General features: G+C 49.8%; 1 protein-coding gene across 1 annotated transcript in view; it reads right to left on the bottom strand.

Annotated features, from left to right (window-relative positions):
* WNT3A (Wnt family member 3A) overlaps window positions 1–19,250 on the bottom strand; it is a 40,915-nt gene that overhangs the window by 15,809 nt on the left and 5,856 nt on the right. The window contains exon 2 of the mRNA XM_084762377.1: window positions 8,418–8,659. Within this exon, the coding sequence (XP_084618503.1) occupies window positions 8,418–8,659 (242 nt within the window). The remainder of the gene's footprint in view (window positions 1–8,417; window positions 8,660–19,250) is intronic.

Here is a 19,250-nt window from a genome sequence, read left to right as displayed (position 1 = left end):
CACACACACACACATTCACTACCATGCACACAAACATACTCACATTCAGGAGTACACATACCCACTAAGACATTCATGCACACATGCATATTTAAAACACATGCACACACATTTGTGTATAACACATGGCTGCACACAAACTCACATACACGCATGCATGCAAGAGCCTGACTCCTTTTCTCACAGCTAGCTAGTAGATGTTAAACTCTGCTCAACAGAGGCTACCTCGGCAGGGGTGGCCAGGCACCCTGTGGTCTGTGCCACAAAGCCCAGGGTAACCTTTGACATGATTAGGGTGGCCCTGACCCTAATCCAATCAGATTGATTACTTCGAGGCCAGTGGGCAGGCAGGGGGTGGGGGGCACACGGGCTTCTGGAGCCAGCCCTTCTGGGGGCACATGGAGGGCTCCTTCCTCCTCTGGCCGCCAGAAGAGAAGGAACAAGAATCTGGGAAGCAGATGTGAGGAGGGGAGGATGGGAAGGGGAGGGGACAGAGTGAAGGAGGAAGCAGCAAGCTGGCAAGCTGAGAGGAGTGAGGACATGCTTGCGGGGAGGACCATGGCGCACAGGTGCAGGCTGCTGACTGGCAGGAAATCCTCCTGCACTGCCAGGGGAAAGTGGAGATGGAACCCTGAGGCCAGACAGCCTAGGCTTTGTCCTACAGTGGGCTTCTAGGGGGCAAGGCAGGCACAGCCCTCAGCCCAAAGGCTGACTTAACTATCTGCTTATAGTTAAGCAGCCTGGTGTGTTTGTCCAAGAACCTCCTGGACAAGAGGGTCCAAGAACCCTCAACGCTCTGCAGCTCCCCTCACCTCACCTCAAGACATGAAGATGGTGGGGCGCTAGCCTCAGGAACATCCAGCCGCTTTCCTCCACCAGTATGCCTCCTCCTCACAGGCTGTGCCATGTCAGAAACAGTTGAATCATACCGGTGAGCCCTGCCGCCTTCCTCTATTCCTCCCTCTGTTTTTTTTTTTTTTTTTTTTGAGAGACAAGGTTTCTCTGTGTAGGCTTGGCTGTCCTGGACTCGCTTTGTAGACCAGGCTGGCCTCGAACTCACAGCGATCCACCTGCCTCTGCCTCCCAAGTGCTGGGATTAAAAGCGTGCACCACCACACCCAGTTTCCCTGTTCCTTCCTTTCCTCTGGTCCGTCGGCCTCCCCATGATCATACCACTGTCTGCCTGGAGAATTTGGAGCCTGGCTGATGAGTGCTCATTTTGCCCCAGTTTCCTGACTTGTAAAACAGAATGCATCCCACTGTTGGCCTCAGGTGAGTCTTAGGATTCAACCAGCGACAGTGTACTGAGTTCTCAAACAGCTCCTGGGAATTACTATCTATGCATGCTTAAAGACAGAAAGAAAAGCAGACAGCCTAAATGCCACTTCCCCCAGGGAACCCCCAGGCACCAGCGTTTTGCCATTCAGTCATCCAGCACATTCACAGCACACCTGGGCTGCCCAGAGTGTGCTGCATGCATGCTGCGTGCACCTGCAATGTGTGGTTCTGGAAGATCTCTGGATCTTTCTAGAATGTTCTCGGTCACGGAGAATGTAACCTAGAAGTCAAGAAAGGGGTGCTGCCACTAGCTCCAGTGCCTTGTGAAACTCTGGTTGCCTCCAGTTCTGTTTTCTGGAACACTCAGGGAAGGAAGATGAACGGGTGGCCCGTGCCTATAAGTCTCAGCTACTTAGAAGGTTGAGGCAGTGGGATTGCCTGGTTGGGGCATTCAAGAAGAGCCTGGGCAGCATAGTAAGATGATAAGGCTTATGTGTGCTTATGAATTTAGAACACTTTTATTTTTCTCTTTCTGAGACAAGTTCTCACTCTGTAGCCCTAACTAGCCTGAAACTTGCTATGTAGATCAGGCTGGCCTCAAACTCACAAAATTCCACCTGCTTCTGCTACCCAAGTGCTGGGATTAAAGATGTCTATCTTTTGTTTTTGTTGTGTTGCGTTTTTGTTTTCAAAACAGGGTTTCTCTGGATGGATCAGGCTGGCCTTGAACTCAGAGACCCACATACCTCTGCTTCCCAACTGTTGGGATTAAAGGCATATGCCACCTTTTGAATTTTTTGCATAATTCCAAAGGATCAAAAGAATGGGTTATTTAAAACCAACTCTCTTAGGGCTGGAAAGATGGCTCAACAAGTAAGGGTATGTATTGCTTTTGCAAAGTACCAGCACCCATGTGGCACAGGCATGTGCCTACACCCACCCACCCACACCTACACACAAACACACACAAATAAAATAAAACAATAAAATTAAATGAATATATTTTTAAAGACCTTTTAGGGGCTAGAGAGATGGCTTAGCCATTAAGAGCACTGGCTGCTCTTCCAAAGGACCCAGGTTCAATTCCCAGCACCCACAGGTTGGCTCACAACTATCTGGAATGCCAGCTCCATGGACACAACGCCATCTTCTGGCCACTGTGGGAACTGCATGAATGTTGTACATAGATATCCATGTAGCAAAATACCTATATGCATAAAATAAAAATAAATGAAACATTTTTTTTGTTGTTGTTATTTTTATTTTGTATTTTTTAGATAAGTTTTCTCTGTGTAGCCTTGGCTGTCCTGGACTCTCTTTGTAGACCAGGCTGGCCTCAACTCACAGAGATCTCCCTGCCTCTGCCTTTCTGAGTGCCACCATGCCTGGCTAATAAATGAAATCTTAAAAAAAAAAATCCCTTATCTACTTATATATGAGTAAAGGTTTCTTACTCCTGAATCTACAAAGTTAAGAAGCTGGATGGGCCCACAGCTCTCTATGATAAAGGGCTGGAAGTATGTGCCGCACACCAGCTCCATAGAGCTCTGCCTCCAAGCAATGCAAACACAATACCAAACAGGTAAAGAAGACCCCGATGAGCTGGGAGCACAGTGTGTTCCTTTGATCCCAGCCCTTGGATGACAGAGGCTGGTAAATCTCTGTGAGTTAGAAGCCAGCCTTGCTGAGCAGTGGTGGTGGCACACACCTTTAAGCCCAGCACTCAGGAGGCAGAGGCAGGCTGATCTTTGTGAGTTCAAGGCCAACCCAGTCTACAGACTGAACTCTAGGACAGCCAGGGCTACACAAAGAAACCCTGTCTCGAAAAACAAACAAACAAACAAAGAAACAAGAAGAATTAAGTTGGAGCTGGGTGGTGGTGATGCATGCCTTAAATCCTAGAACTCAGAAGGCAAAGGCAGATGGATCTCTGGAAGTCTGAAGCCAGCCTGGTCTACATGGTGAGTTCCAGGACAGACAAGACTACAGAGAGAAACCCTATCTTGAAAAACCAAGAGAGGAAGAGGCAGACAGATCTCTGAGTTTGAGGCCAGCCTGGCCTATGGAGTAAGTTCCATGGCAGCCAAGGCTACACAAAGAAACTCTGTCTTGAAAAACAAAACAACAAAAAATGAAGTTAAATCTCATTCTCACACCACAAGTAAAAACAATTAACTGAAAAAAATATTAAATAAACTGGAGAGATAATTCAGTGTTTGAGAATACTGGCTGCTCTCCCAGAGGACTTGGGCTCAATTCCCAGCATCCACATGGCAACACAGTCTGTAACTCCAGTCCAGGGGATCTTCTGGCCTCTGTGAGCACCAGGCACACGGTACATAAACATACATGTATGAGAATACCCATTCCCATAAAATAATTACTTTTTAAAAGTTAAAACAAAATCATAAGACCTAAATGTCTGAGTTAAAACTTTTTTTTGTTTTAAATATAGAATCTCACTGTGAGCCATGACTGGCCTGGAACTTACTATACAGACCAGGCTGTTTTTGAATTTCCAAGAACAGGCCTCTGTCTTCTGAGTAGGATAAAGCCAAACCACACCCCATCACATCTAACTTGCAGCTTTAAGACTCTTTCAAGAAAGTGTAGTAAAAGCCGGGCGTGGTGGCACACAGATTTAATCCCAGCACTTGGGAGGCAGAGGCAGGTGGATCTCTGTGAGTTCGAAGCCAGCCTGGTCTACAGAGTGAGTCTCCAGGATAGCCAGGGCTACACAGAGAAAGCCTATCTCAAACAAACAAGCAAACCAACAAACAAAACAAAACAAAACAAACAAAACCCATCTGTGACCTCACGTTCTGTAGTTTTCTTAGCGATCAAAAGCCAAAGAGAGAGTTGGGGAGTTATGATCAAAATTAAAGACACCTGTTGGAGTGTGGAGACGGCTCAGCAGCTGACAGCATGCCTTGCCTTTGCCCAGGGCCCAGATTCAGTTCCCAGCACCCATGGCGGGCAGTTCACAACTGTCTGCAACTCCGAGGGATCTGAACCCTATTCTGGCCTCCAAGGGCACCCTCACACAAGTGCACAAACCCATATACAGACACACGTTACACACTAAAGAAAATTGTTTTTTTTAAAACTTTGTATGTATTGCGTGTTTTGTCTGCATGTTGTGGAGGCTAGAGAAGTGTGGGGTTCCTTGAGGCGGAGGCATGGAAGGCTGCGAACCGCCATGTGGAGGGTTGGAATAGAACCCAGGCACTCGGGAAAAGCAGCCAGTGCTCTCAACGGTTGGGCCATCTCTTCAGTCCCCCAAAAGTGATCTTTACTTTTGTACTTCCAAGGACAACTTAAAGAGAGTTGAAAAGAAGGCCGAACATGGGACCACGGGCTTATTAATCTCAGTACTTAAGAGGTGGAGGTGAAAAGATCAGGAGTTTAAAACCAGCCCAGGTTACATGAGATCTGATGCCAAAGAGAGAAAAAGTGCCCAAGAATGAGAGAAAACATTCAAAGTTATATAATTGATAAGGGACTTGTATGTAGGACACACATGCACACACATATGTATAATATATACATACATATCTCCTTTATGTTATATATTATTTGTTATGTATTTATTCATATTATATAAGATAACATAATCATATATAATATTATTTTTTTTCTTTGAGATAGGATTTCTCTGTGTAGAGATCCCCCAGCCTCTGCCTCCTGAGGGCTGGGATTAAAGGTGTGTGCCACCACATCTAACCGAAAACAGATTCTTTTTTTTTTGTTTTTGTTTTTTCGAGACAGGGTTTCTCTGTGTAGCCTTGGCTGTCCTGGATTCGCTTTGTAGACCAGGCTGGCCTCGAACTCACAGCAACCCACCTGCTTCTACCTCCCAAGTGCTAGGATTAAGGCAAGCACTACCACCGCCTGGCTGAGACCAGATTCTTATTGTCTGGCTTTCACATATGCACTGAGGCATAAACATTCACACACACACACACACACACACACACACACACACACACACACACAGAAACTAAAACTGTGATTAAAAAGAAAACATACATAACCTAAACCCAAACCAAACACATATAACCCTATTAAAACATGAATAGAAGAACTGAGTAATTTTTTTTTTCAGAAAAGGACACACATAACTGATAAAGTCTTTTTTTTCCCCCCTCGGGGGGAAAAAAACCAGCAGCAACAGCAACATTGCTTGCCTCAGGATTCCAGTCGTTCCAGTCCACCACAGAGAGGCAGCAGAGTGGAGAAGCCTTCTCTGTAGAAAGAGAAGCCAGGTTTGTTCACTGTAGCACAGGCTATGGGCAGGAACCTTCAAAGGCCAGCCTCTGAAGAGCCAAGCTCCTAAGGGCTCCACAGCCTTCAAAATAAGGCTACCAGCTGAGGGCTGAGTCTTCAAGATATGAGCTTGTGGGGGACAAGCCATAGGCCAGCCACAAGGTGCCTTCTACCTTCTCCTCAGATTCCCTTCTGTTTTCTTCATATCTGAAGAGGCAAGGTCCTGAGAAGCCCACGCTAGGCTTGGAGCCTCCTGTGTGTAATACATGTGTCTCCTGCCCGGGGAACCACGCCCAGCACAGGAAACTCAGCAGCTATTCTGCACACACTGAGCATCCACACGTGCATGTCCCATACATATGTGCATGTGCACCAGACCCCAGATGCACATGGGTTCACATGCGAGTGCAGCATCCCCACGGAAGCCACGCATGTGCATGCATGTGCACAGCACAGCCACACATACTGTTATGCTTTGAAATGGAACGTTGAGGGCTGGAGGGCTTTTGAGGTGACTGGATCCTGGCCTGGGAACTAATTAGCAGACTTGACAGAATCATAATATCGTGGTGTTATTAAGCGACAGGGGCCCAGTTGGGGGTTAAAGGGTAGAAGGCACGCCCTAGAAGGAAATCTCATCCCTGGCTCCTCCCTGATGCTTTCTCTGCCTTCTGTGAAAGTAAGAAGCCTCTTGTAACCCTTTTCAGCCACCTCATGACTGCCTTGCCTGAGGCAATGGAGCCATCTAACTGTGGGCTAAACCCTCTGAAACCATGAGCCAAAATAAATGAAGCTTCCATTTTAAAACTGTTTGCATCAGGTACCTTGTCATAGTAAAACAAACAAACAAACAAACAAACAAACAAACCTCAAACCAAACAAAAACCCGTATGTGCTGCTTGTACATAGTCCTGTAGGAAGACATGTGCACACAGTAGCATTTGTATTGCTGCATGTACATACAGCACATTCCCATGAACACACACGATGGGCCATAAGCACATATACTATAAGCCATGCTTGGTAAACCGTACCACCCTGGGGACCTTAACTTCCCCATATACAGTAGTGACTGTTCCTGTGGGGAGCAACTGTGTAATTAGCCTGACTCGCAGTTCTGAAGTTGCAAGCTGTAATTACCTTCCCATTTTATAGATAGGGACGCTGACACTCCTGGAAGCGAGCTAATGGATGTCCCAGGAAAGAACATCAATGGTGGGTCATGATGCTGGGTGAAAGGGGGTCAGAGGAGCTATAGGGTCAGGGCTGGTGGCATGCCATCATTCTACGAGAACAGCCCAGCTTGAGAGGGGAGGTTGATGGGACTGGGGGGAGCCACGCAGAAAGCGGATGCTGCAAGTGAAAGGCAAGGGCCGGACTGTGTAGAGAGCAGGGCAACCTGCGCCCCCAAAGCCTCATGCTGTCGTCAGCTTTGACCTGGCTGGAAGAAAGAATTTAAACACCTCCAAGGCCACAGGGAGCCCACTGCAGGTGGCCAGCTACAGCTCCCTCTCTATGATACTGTCCTCCTTGAGGACCGTGTCCAGTGTCCATGTTTCCACACCAGATAGCCCCAGGGCCTGTTCTGTCAAAGTGAGGGAGCGTCCAGCAGGTACAAGGACCAGAGCAGCAGGTCGAGAGTGTATTTTGGATTCTGCAGCAAACCCCTGAGGCTGGGTGGCTCAGGGAGGACGACATCCATTGCTCATAGTTTTGGCCTACCCTCTCCACTTTGGTTCCATAGGGGACTGATGTCCTGGGCAGCAGAATTAGGTCAGGTCAAAATACATCCTACATATGTATTAAAATGTCCTCATAAAACCCAGCACAATGAATATATGCCAATAAAAGAAAAGGAAAAGAAGTGAAATTCACATCTGGCATCATCATTTACACATAAAATTCTACACACACACACACACACACACACACACACACACACACACACACAATGTAATGGAATAGTATTCAGCCATCATCAAAACGAATGAAGCACTGATGTGTGTGGCAACACAGATGAACTTTGCAAACCTCACACTCAGTGGAAGGAGCCAGCTACAAAGGGCCACAGAGTGCGTAATTACACGGAGCGGAAATGTCCAGAGTAAAGAAACCACAGGGGTAGGAAGCAAACCAGTGGTTTCCAGGGGCACTGTGTAATGGGTTTGGGGTTTCCTTTTGAGATGATGAAAATATTTTGGAATTAGGAGTGGTGGTGTCGCAATTCTGTGGGTGTGCTAAGTGTGCTGAGATTGTATGTTCTAAAGTGATTTAAATTATATGATTTCCCCTCTCTTTCACAGCATGAAAGCTTTCATTTGGTGTGTGTTCTTTCTCTCTCTCTCTGTCCTGTTTCCCCTCCATTTCTTTGTCTCTCTTCAGATTTCTCCACCTCTCTGACTCTGCCTCCCTCTCTGGTCTCTGCCCTGGGTCCCAGAAACTACAAGGAGAAGCCTTTGCCCGATTCAGAGTCCTCGCTTGCCACTGGTGCTGAGCCAGCCTCACGTGGGCCTACATATGGATGGGGCACGCACCACACCACCACCGGGGAGCAGAGCCAGCCCAGCCCCTGACCCCCGGCAGCTGGAGGTCAGCACATGCTAATTATTGCCTTAACCACTACACTTTAGGATAATTTGCTCCTTGCCAGCAGCTAACCAACACCCAGCCCTCCTGCTGTTCTCTCCTTTCCAAACCAGCCCAGGGGCCCAGCACCCTCCAAGCCTCCCCGACCCCGTGGCTCCCACCTCACCCCCCCCCCCCCCATCTCCTGAACCCTCCTGAGGCACTGATAGGAGGAAGGAGGAAGCTCGGCCAGGTAGAGTTTGGAAGGCCTGATGCCCATATAGACATGACCCTAACACCCATGGTACCTTTGTCCAGAACAGGGCCGAAAATCGCCAGGCTGTTGCTGACAGTGGTGCAGTTCCAGCGGCGGCCTCGGAACTGGTGCTGGCACTCCTGGATACCAGCCTTGACACCCTCGGCCACGCTGGGTATGATCTCCACATAATTCCTGCAGAAGCGCAGCTGCTTGGGCACCAGGCCTGGGATGCTGGCGCAGAGGATGGGCTGAGTGCTCAAGGAGGAGTACTGGGGTCCCACAGCCAAGGACCTGGAGGGGAAGACAAGGAAGAGAGTGAGACCCTCTCTAGAAACAGACTTTCTGCTGTGTTCACAATCCTGGGCAGATGCTGCTTCTGCCATGAAGGGCATCTAGAGACAGGATTTTGTTCACTGTGTACCCAGGATGTAGATCAGATGTCAAGTTGTCACGATTTACTGTGTGCAAGAACCAGATCGACATTCCTGCTTTGAAGAGGTCCAGGGACCCCCAGCCTGCAGCTCAGGCTTCTGCAGGCACTGGAGGATACGGACAGCGATAGAGAGAGCAAGGATGAGTGAGGGTGGCTGCTGAGGCGGTCTCAGTGGATCCCAGAGCAGGTGGCACTGGCCAGCTCAGGACAAGGAGCATAGTCAGGTGTGGGGGAGGGGAAGACACCAGCTTCCAAGGCGGGGTGTGAAATTTGGGCTAAATTTATTCCTGCCTACTTTGGACTAGTCATCCCAAGATACGAAAGCAAATGTCCTCAAAAAACTTGTGAGGAGGGACTCGGGAGGAAGAGGCCGTTGGTAAAGTAAGATAAGGTTGAGGGCCTGAGATAGTATCCTTAGCTCCCATGTGAAAAACCAGGTTGGCATATGTCTGTTACCATAGCACTGAGGGTGAGGTGGGCCACAGGGACAGCCAGTGTGGCCAGTGAGCTCTGGGTTCAGTGACAGACAGACCCTGCCCCCGAAACCAAAGTGGGGAGTGCCAGAAGAAGACATCCAACATCACACACACACACACACACACACACACACACACACACACACACACAGAGCGTGGCATTTGTACATAGTCTACATACCCTGGGTACACGCCTAACCTAGATGCCAATGATACTGACACAATAGCAAGGAATTCTGATGCAGGAATTTCACGCACGCCCAGTACACATGCAGTGACTTTTCCAAATATTTTCTCCTTTTTTTTTTTTTCCTCCTCTCGGGTTTTGTCTCATGAAGCATAGACTGCCCTCAAACTTGCTATATGGCCAAGGATAGCCTTGAACTTCTGATCCTCTGACTGGAATTAACAGGCACGAGCCATTATATCTCCCAATATCTCTCTATTGTCTTTGATTTCTTTGAGACAAGGTCTTGCTCTGTAGCCGTGGCTGACGTGGGTACTCACTATGTAGTCTCAGGAGTCCTCGTGGCTCAGCATCTGGAGGGATGTGGTGTGACGCTAGGTCTCTTTCCAAACTCGATTTGCAGTTAGCTAAATCTGTGACTCCAGAACCCTCACATACAGAGAGCTTGGCTGTTCAAAATTGAACACCCAAAAATAAAAATAAAATAAAAAATTGAACACCCATTTGTTTATTTACCGAGACAAGGTCCCATGTGGCTCAAGCTAGCCTGGAACTCACTACGTAGCTGAGGAGGACCTTGAACTGTTGGTCCTTTTGCTTCCACATCTCCAGCACTAGGACTATGGGCACCACCACGATTTATGTTATACTGGGGGGAGGCGGGTGTCAAATCCAGGACATCATACTCATTAGAAAAGCACTATTGGGGCTGGAGAGATGGCTCAGTGGTTAAGAATCCTGTCTGCTCTTCCAAAGGACCCGGGTTCAATTCCCGGCACCCACACGGCAGCTCACAACTGTCTGTGACTCTAGTTCTGGGTGATCTGACACCCCCACACCAGTGCACATAAAATAAAATAAAAATAAATAAAAAAAAGATTTGTTTAAAAAAAAAAAGAAGAAAAGAAAAGCACTATCATTGTTTTTGGGGGGTTTTCCCCACTAGGTTTTTGGTTTGGTTTGGATTTTCTTTTCTTTTTTCTTCTTCTTTCTTTCTTTTTTTTCCCCCCCTGTATTCACAGGAAGGCCAGCCCTGTGCAGGCTGGGGGCAGCTTCTGCTCTAGGTAGCTTCAAAGGAGCCCCCTGACCTCCATGTTTAGTCTGGCTCAGAGATGCCCCCTTCCCTGCCTGCGGTAAGAATTAGCTTGCATTCTAGGTGCAGACCCCCACGGCTGTCCGGGCGTCCCTGGTGATGGCACTAGATGGACCACACAAGCCCCTCTGAGTACAGGGTGAGCAGACATGTGGCAGAGATGAAGAAATCACTGTCCAAGGTCCTGGCTTAAAGGCCAAGACACCCGCATATGGAGTTGCCTGGGATCTGTGCTCCTTGCCCTCAAGCATGGCAGAGAGGATGGGCCTGACTAGGTGCCCAGGGTGGAGAGGAAGAGACTAGATCAAGGAGAAAAGCCATGGCTGAACTCTGCCACTATGCCACTTTTAGCCGACCACCTTAAAACCAGAGGTCCCAACTTGTCTCATCAGCGGGCCTGCTTTCCTCACATCACAGTGCACCCAGGACTTTGGCTCTCCTTCCCCCACCCCCACCCCCTGACTCCTCAGGCCTCCCTCTGACCCCACCACCCACTGCATCCACATTCACCCCAAGACTCTCCCACCTGTGGAAAAGCACAATTTTCCCTTGGCCTGGACAGTCCGCGCCCCCCACTTCCTCCTTTCCTTCCTTCCTTGCCTACTTCCTCCTCCTCCCTTTCTCTTGTTTGGTTTTTTGAGACAAGGTCTTTCTACATAGCTCTGGCTGTCTTGGAACTCACTATGTAGACCAGATTCATAGAGATCTTCCTGCCTCTGCCACCCAAGCGCTATTTTCTTTCCCTTTAAGCAAACATATATTTTTATTTTGTTTTCGTGGCATGGGCGTTTTTGCCTGTGTGTATGTGTACCACCACACCTGTTTCTGGGAATCATAGTAGGGTTTCATAGATGCTAGGTAACCGTTCTACCCACCAAGCTACATTCATAGCTCCCAGATAAGGGGCATCTGTCTATTCATCCAAAAAAGGGGGCAGTCTTCACTCCTCAAATGTGGTTAACCTGAGACTTAGAGTAAGTGGAAAGTACAGTCACTCTCAAACAGCAGGAAGAGGGATGCTGGCCATTTCTGTCTTTGCAGTAGGAACTTCCCAGGGCCAGTGGCCAGTTCCCCAGGATGGATGGTCTCCGCTGTTAGGTCCCAGAACCGAGCATTCATCCTGGGTGCTGATGATGTGGGCTTGAAGCTGCTGCTGAGGGGCATGGAGTTGTCAGACCTCAGCTCCCTCCCCACCCCGCTGGGAGTGGCCCCCAAAGGAAGGCAGAGAGGGGACTTCCCAGGTCCATGGCTGCTCCCCAGCCCCCTTCCTCTAGAGATGCTGAGTCAGCCTGCTCTGCACCCCATATTCTGGGCAGGTCCCTGCTCGCCACCTCCCCTAGCTAGGAGGCCAGGGTGTGGGCAGCTCCAGCAGGCTCTCTCCTGCCCCACCTCATGGATTTAGGTAGGTGGAAGAGAGCAGTCTCTGGGTGGAAGAGGCTCTCCAGTGCCTTGATCATTTCTCGTTCCCTGTGAGCTGGACCATCAGGAAAGCCCAGGCACAGAGGCCTGGTAGGAAGAAATGCCAAGGGCTGAGCAAGAGCCTCCATATGATGGAGAAGGGCAAGTTAGGGTCAAGGAAGTTCATTAAACTTCTGGATTTCAGTTGGGCTGTGATGGTCAGTCTAGTTTTGTTTTAGTTCTGTCTGTTTGTCTGCCTGTCTGTCTGTTCTTGTTTTCTGAGACAAGTTGTCTCATAGCCCAGGCTAACTTCCAATTTAAGTTCCCAAAGATGACCTTGAAATCCTCATCCTCCTGCCTCTCCCTCCTGAGAGCTGAGACTGCAGGTGCGGACTCCGTGTCCTAGGCAAGCATGCCACTAATTAGACTACACCCTGTAGACCAGGCTGGCCTCGAACTCACAGAGATCCACCTGCCTCTGCCTCACAAATGCTGGGATTAAAGGTGTGCACCACCAAGCGCAGTTAGCTCAGTCTTCCCAAACATTTTCAATTCTCAGCTGGCTAAGTCTGTGCCTACAGAACTCTTGAATACAGAAGGCTAGCTGTAGAACGTTAAAACATCGACTTATTTACTTTTCTTTATGTTTTTGAGACAGAGCCCCGTGTGAAGGCAAGGGTGACTTTGAACTTCCAATCCTCCCTAGTGCTATTTCATCTGTTCTCCCAGGCATTCGGCTAGCTGACCATCTCCTAAGTGTCTCCCTCCACCTTCCCCTTCTCAGCTAATGAGACTTGCCGCTGCCAGGCAAACTACTACTAAGCAACGAGCTCTTGCTAGGTAGCCCAGGCTAGTCTCAAACTCACACCTTGTTTGCGCTTTTTTTTTTTTTTTTTTTTTTTGGTTTTTTCGAGACAGGGTCTCTCTGTGTTAGCCTTGGCTGTCCTGGACTCACTTTGTAGACCAGGCTGGCCTCGAACTCACAGCGATCCACCCACCTCTGCCTCCCGAGTGCTGGGATTAAAGGCGTGTGCCACCACGCCCGGCTTTTTTTTTTTTTTTTTTTTTTGAGACAGGGTTTCTCTGTGTAGCCTTGGCTGTCCTGGACTCACTCTGTAGACCAGGCTAGCCCCCAAACTCACAGAGCTCCACCTGCCTCTTCCTCCTAAATGCTGGGATCAAAGGTGTGCACTACCACAGTTTACTCTTTCTTAACACCAGCAACAGGAGACACCGACTCTGGAGTGTAAGTGCCAAGATCTCTTTGTCCTATCATCAAGATACATTCCAGGGTAGGAGAGATAGGGAGTAAGGGTGTCTGTTGCCGAGCCTGACAAACTTCAGTTGGTCCCTAGGACCCACAACATGGAAGGAGGAGAGATCAGATGCCTGAAGTTGACCTCTGCTGGGGCATGTGCACAGGTGCAAGTAGACCCACAGAAAAAATAAATAAAATGTAATTAAAATGAAAAACTAAAAGAAATAGTCCAGAAGGAAATGGAGACAATATAGCTATGACAAACAGAACCAGCTGAGTCATCAGGAGAGCAAGTTTGAATTTCAGAGGGTTCATGCTGCTGTGTGTGCTAGACTTCAACATAACTCTAAATAGCAACAGCATCTGTAATTTCTTCTCTAGCTCGCAGCCACCATGAAGGTACATGTCTTCCCTCAATGATAGAAAGCGTGGCGGTCACAGCAGCGAGCCACCTCCTTTCATAACTGAAGGTGAGGTCGCATCGCAATTAGCAGATCTGGGAAGGAAAATGCTTTTTTCTCATCCCGTCTGGGACATGGCCATGGGTTTAGTGCCCAGGGGCTGCACAGGAATATGACTCAAGGGTTTGGATGTCCACCAGCTCTCTCTACTGCTGTAGGCTGAGTAACCGGACGATTCTACACTCAGAAAGAGTTGGCTGCTCGCTGGCATAGCTTCTTGTTTCTGTCCCCTACAGCCCCCTCCCCCCCCCCCCCCCCGAGCCTCTCCAAGCCCAGAATCTGGTAACACCGCAAACTCTGAGGCGGTCCCATGGTTCTGAGGTCCAGAACTATTCCCAAAACCTATCAGGGTTTTGGGGGTGTATATTGAGGTCTGAGGGTCTAAGTTGACCTCCTCGTGTGTGCTTTCAGAAGTTGAACCTCAAGCACGGAATTTGCATCTAAGTTTCTGGCTCTGAGACCAGACTGTCAGGAGCTGCCCCAAGCCACAGCCAGCCAGCCCTGGAGAACTCAGTCCTTCAAACAGCCTACAAAATGACCGTCAACAGCACGAATGAGGTTAGAAGTGGCGTCCCCAGTCCGGCTGACACCTGTGAGCTGCAAAGCTTTCTTAAATCTGTGGGCATTTGTTCTGCTTTGACAAGAACCAAGGGGTTCAGCACTGGCTTCCTCATTTGCACTGTGTTCCCCTACCCTCTCCTGAGTCCTTAACACCCAGAACAACAACAACAAAAAAAGCATCTTTGAGAGATGCCACCTTCTAGGCCACCTTTGGGATCACATGCCACTACCCCATTGGCTTAGCCTGCAGACAGTTGCCCCTTCCTGTTTCTTCCTAGGACCTTTCTTCCCACAGATCATGTTCATGCTGTATCTGTTCTGCCAAACCTCTCGTCATTATAGATGGTCGTGAGCCACCATGTGGGTGCTGGGAATTGAACTCAGGACCTCTGGATGAGCAGCCGGTGTTCTTAACCTCTGAGCCATCTCCCCATCCCACAAACTTCTCACTTTTACCCCAGCCCTGCACCTGTCTGTCCTCTGCTCCAGTTCCCCCCAGGTGGAGCTCATGGGTGACATCTTCATAGACCCTACAGTGGCTTCCTCCAGGCAGCCAAACTAGGACAGGTGCAACCCAAGGCCACCTGGGGACAAGAAACCAAGACTTGGTGAGTGGAGCCTGTACCACGATTTCAGGTTGACACATGGCACAGTGGCTCCCAAGGGCAGGCAACTCCTTCATGCACTCCCGTTCAGATGTGTACACTTGCATTGGATGCCAGGGATCAATCCTGCGTGCTGTTCCTTAGGGGCTATGTACCTTGTGTTGTGTTATAGGGCCTCTCAATGGACCCTACAGACCACTAATTAGGCTAGGCCAGCTGGTCAGTGACCTCTAGGGGCCTGCCTGTCTCTACCTCCTCAGCACCGGCATTGCAAAACCTATGCCACCATATTCTGCGTTGAGGATCAAACATTGGCCCTTGTGCTTCTGCAGCATAAACTTCATATACTGACTGAGCCTTGGTCTTGGCCCCAGTACACTATGACACTCTTGAATGCATTAAGCCCCAGGCCAAGCAAAATAACATTTATGAATGAGTCCGACATAAAGAAATGCATCGAGCCGAGCCCATGTGCAGCCACCACATCAAAATGACACACAGCATTTACAAAGGTGGCTTGCTTCCTTTCCAGAAGCACTTCCACCAAGGGCAAGTCATCAAGGGAGAAGAGGGTGCTGGCCTCAACCCTCACCTTACCCCCTATGCTGCTCTATTCTGGCCTGCCCTCTAAGACTCTGGGAGCCTCAGTTTCCTTAGCTGAACTGGTGGGGGCGGAGCATATGGGCCCAGTCTCAGAAACAAGCCCCTTCCACCTTCAAGTCCCACAACTCTAAAGATTCCTCAGAGACAAGGAGTCTTCAGGCTTGAGTCCAAATGCAAAACACCTGAGTATCTCCACGGGGCCTGAAGGGCCTTTACCACTTGTCTTTTCAGCTTTCTCCACCCCATCCAGGGCTTAGCCACGTCTCCCTAGACATTTGGACTTCCTCTGGCCTCTCTGGAGCTGTTGTTCCTCCTCAAAGGCCAAGACTTATCAGATCCAAACCCCCAAGAGGTATCAGGGGTTGGAGAAGGGACAGAAACCAGTAGAACCCCAGCCCTGGCAGTTAGCCAGCCACCCTTGCCTGTTTATAAGCCCCAGAGACAGCCACCAGCCAAGCAGACAAACTGGTAGTCTTTGAGAGAGGGTTTCTCTGTGGAGCCCTGGCTGTTGTGGACTCACTTTGTAGACCAGGCTGGCCTTGAACTCACAGAGATTCTCTAGCCTCTGCCTCCCGAGTGCTGGGATTAAAGATGTATGCCACACTGCCCAGCCATGAACCTAGTCTTTATTAAGCCCTTAGTGCCCATCCTGAGATCCCAGGAGTGTCTGATGAACTCTGGCTTTACCCTATCACATAGATACTTCTCACCTGTGTACATTAGTATCCAGGCAAAGACAGACAGCTCTCACTTAAGGTTAGTCAAAGGAGCCTGTGTCCTGGCTTAAGCTGTGCCCCTATCTTTTACCCAGGAAAGTATTAAGAATAAGAGACCCGGTGCCCAGAGGTGGTGGCGCACGCCTTTAATCCCAGCACTCAGGAGGCAGAGGAAGATGGATCACTGTGAGTTCGAGGCCAGCCTGGTCTACAAAGTGAGTCCAGGACAGCCAAGGCTACACAGGGAAACCCTGTCTCGAAACAAACAAACAAACGAAAAAAGAATAAGAGACCCTAAAAAAAAAAAATAGACTACGAGACCCTGTAACCAGCGCCTCCCAATCCATACCCAGCCCGTGTCGGGAGGTCACAGTAAGGTCTGAGCCCTGCCTTGGGGTGATGGAAACAGCTAGGGCAGGAGGGCCCTGCCTGGGCCTGGGGAGAAGCTGGGAGGCCGGCACACCCTCACTGCACCCATTTCTCTGCACCTGGCCTCTGTGATTCACTACAGGAGGAATTCATTCCATTTCCCCTCTCTCTCTGCCAACCAGGGTGGAGGACAGCCTCTTGGGAGAAGCCTACAAACTCTACTTTCAGCTAGAATTTGAACGGTCCAACTGAGATGTCACATTGCAAGGTCCTCTGGATAAGCTCCCCCCCCCCCACCAAATCAGAGTGTTCCCCTGTCATTCCTCTGAGAGTTCTAGCCATCCCCCCACACCCCCAAGAAGCCTTTTCCTGGATCCCAGCAGGAGGACTGGCAGCCAAAGCCAGGTAGCGGACTCAGCACCATAGACCCCATGTAACCGCCGAGGCCACCATCAGTAAGTTCCCAAAATGCAGATGTTTCAACTAAGCCTTAGAAAGCAGAGCTGAAACTTTTGGTCCTTACAAAAAAGCATGTATCTGTGAGTCAAACAAGAACAGCCTCTACCGATGGAGATGCCTGTGTTGTGCCAGCCAGCTCTCTTCTCCTCTTCATTTCCATTAATGCTGTTAATTTTTTAAAAAATCATTACTTAATCATAGTTTGTTTTTTAAAGGGGGTAGGGATCGCCTTCCACGCAGAGCGTGCAGAACACCGTTTTGGAACAAAGCCCCATCCTTACACTCAGGGTTTCATCCTGTGGCTGCAGCCACGTGAGCCACGCCTGCAGCCGGCAAACACTAATGGTTTTTCTCCCTCCTCCTTCCCTTGCTCCTGTTGAAAGGCCGGGCACTTGGCCAGGGATATAGCAGAGATGCTGGCTGTGACATGCAGGGAGGAAGGAGGCTGGCCCAACACTGGGAGATGGGCAGTAGGCCAGCCAAGCCTGGGCCAGCACTGGCCTCCCTGGGCCAACAGTCCCTAGCTTCTGTTTGGTCTCGAGTGAATTTTCCCATCCTTGTGGCATGGCACCAGCTCCGTCTTAGCTAGCGTAGAGGCTCCTGGAGCAAGCTGAGGACCCACCACCATTTATGATGGAAGCTTGTGGCCAGGCAGAGAGGCGGTGTGTGGAAGTAACCAGGCAGAGTTGCTGAGGCCGGTTGCATTTGGAAGGCATGGGTGAGGGGCCCAGGCTACTGTGCTATTAGTCACTTGAGTACTGTGATAACCTTTCCTCTCCTGGGCCTCAGTTTCCCTATTTATCCTATGAATTGGTCAGACTTTATTCTAACCGAAGCTTCAAAATAGAAGCAGGACGTACAAGTCTCCATCTGATTTTCTGACTTTAACGTCTGAGCCATAGTCTAGTGACGGACCCTCTGCTTACCCCGCCCTCCCAGAAGCACTGTACTGGTGGCTCCGCTATCAACCTGTCTGGAACTGTCTCTTGTCCACCTTTTCCTGCATGTGTATCTGGTGCAGGAAGTGCCTTGCTTTGCTTGACTTCTCTTGTCCTCTGCTGGCATGGAGTCAGGCACAGTAAGCCCTGCGTTGGATCCTGGCAGGTGGGATTCTCAAGACTCTGCCCAGAGGGCACAAGGAGGATCATGGGTAGAGAGGTCTCTTCTGATAAGGGTCCCCAGCCAGTGTGTTGTGGGGTAGATGGAGTATTCATGCCCTGCGTGCGTATGTGCGTGCGTGCGCGCGTGCCTTTCTCTCTGGGGTACTGGGCCTCTCAGTGGCATCGCAGGCTTCCACTCCTATACCTGAGGCCCAGGTTTTGGGGTTCACTCTGTTCATGGACAACCAGAGCACACTCTCTGCCCTTGAATGGCGCTGCTCGGGACCCACCCAGAAGGAGAGCTGTCCCCAAGGTACGCCATGTTCTCGAATCCCCAATGACTGGCTGCCTTCCCACAGATGGACGGCATCCCCAGAAAGAGAAAGTGGAAGCCCTCCTTGAGATTCCCGCACTTTCTGAGTTGGGGAGGGGTCCCAAGTCCTCACTCCAGGCTGCACAGGGCCCTGCCTGAAGCCTTCCCAGCCAGCGCCTGTCCTGCCCCGCCGGGCCAGCAGGATTACTGACACATACTTTGAGCGAGTCCTGGCAGGCGGGAGGCTCCCGCGCCGGCGGCCATGTGTTTGCCAGCCTCCCTGGGCGGCAGCGGCACGTTCTGCTGGTAAAGGAATGTGGAAGCTCCGATGTATCAGACACCTCCAGGGTGTCACCTGGGGAGCCCTGGAGGGAGACCTAGGCAGAGACAGAGGCCAGGTTCCCGTAGGTCTTAAAGCTGGAAAGCTGTCACGTAGTGGGATGGGGGAAGGTGTTAGAAATATTAAAAGGGTGTCCCTGTGTCTTCCATGTTCAGGTATAGTATCCATTTGTCACAAGATAGACCCCCGTCCATCCATCAACTCAACATAACCTTACTGATTGGTTTCAGAAAGCAGAAAGCAAGGGCAGGAAGGAGACAGGAAACCATAGTGACTGAGTCTGCTTGTCACAACCTTGATGATAGGTGTAGGAGTGTGCTATTTCCAAAGGAGAGGAATGCTCCTGGGTAGAGGTGGCAGGGCCCAGGTGGCTAAGATCTCTGTGGTCATGAGCCTGTGTCTTCTCTCTGAGACTGAGTCTCACAACTATCTACAAATACAGTATGTGTCCAACAGTTCACCACAGGGACACATTCCCTTCAGGTGTGCATGGTGGAGCTGAGGGCCTTG

This window comes from Acomys minous, assembly GCF_964271855.1.
Source record: "Acomys minous genome assembly, chromosome: 16".
Classification (NCBI taxonomy): domain Eukaryota; kingdom Metazoa; phylum Chordata; class Mammalia; order Rodentia; family Muridae; genus Acomys; species Acomys minous.
The sequence above is the reverse complement of the archived record's forward strand: the minus strand, read 5'-3'. Positions and strand labels throughout refer to the sequence as shown.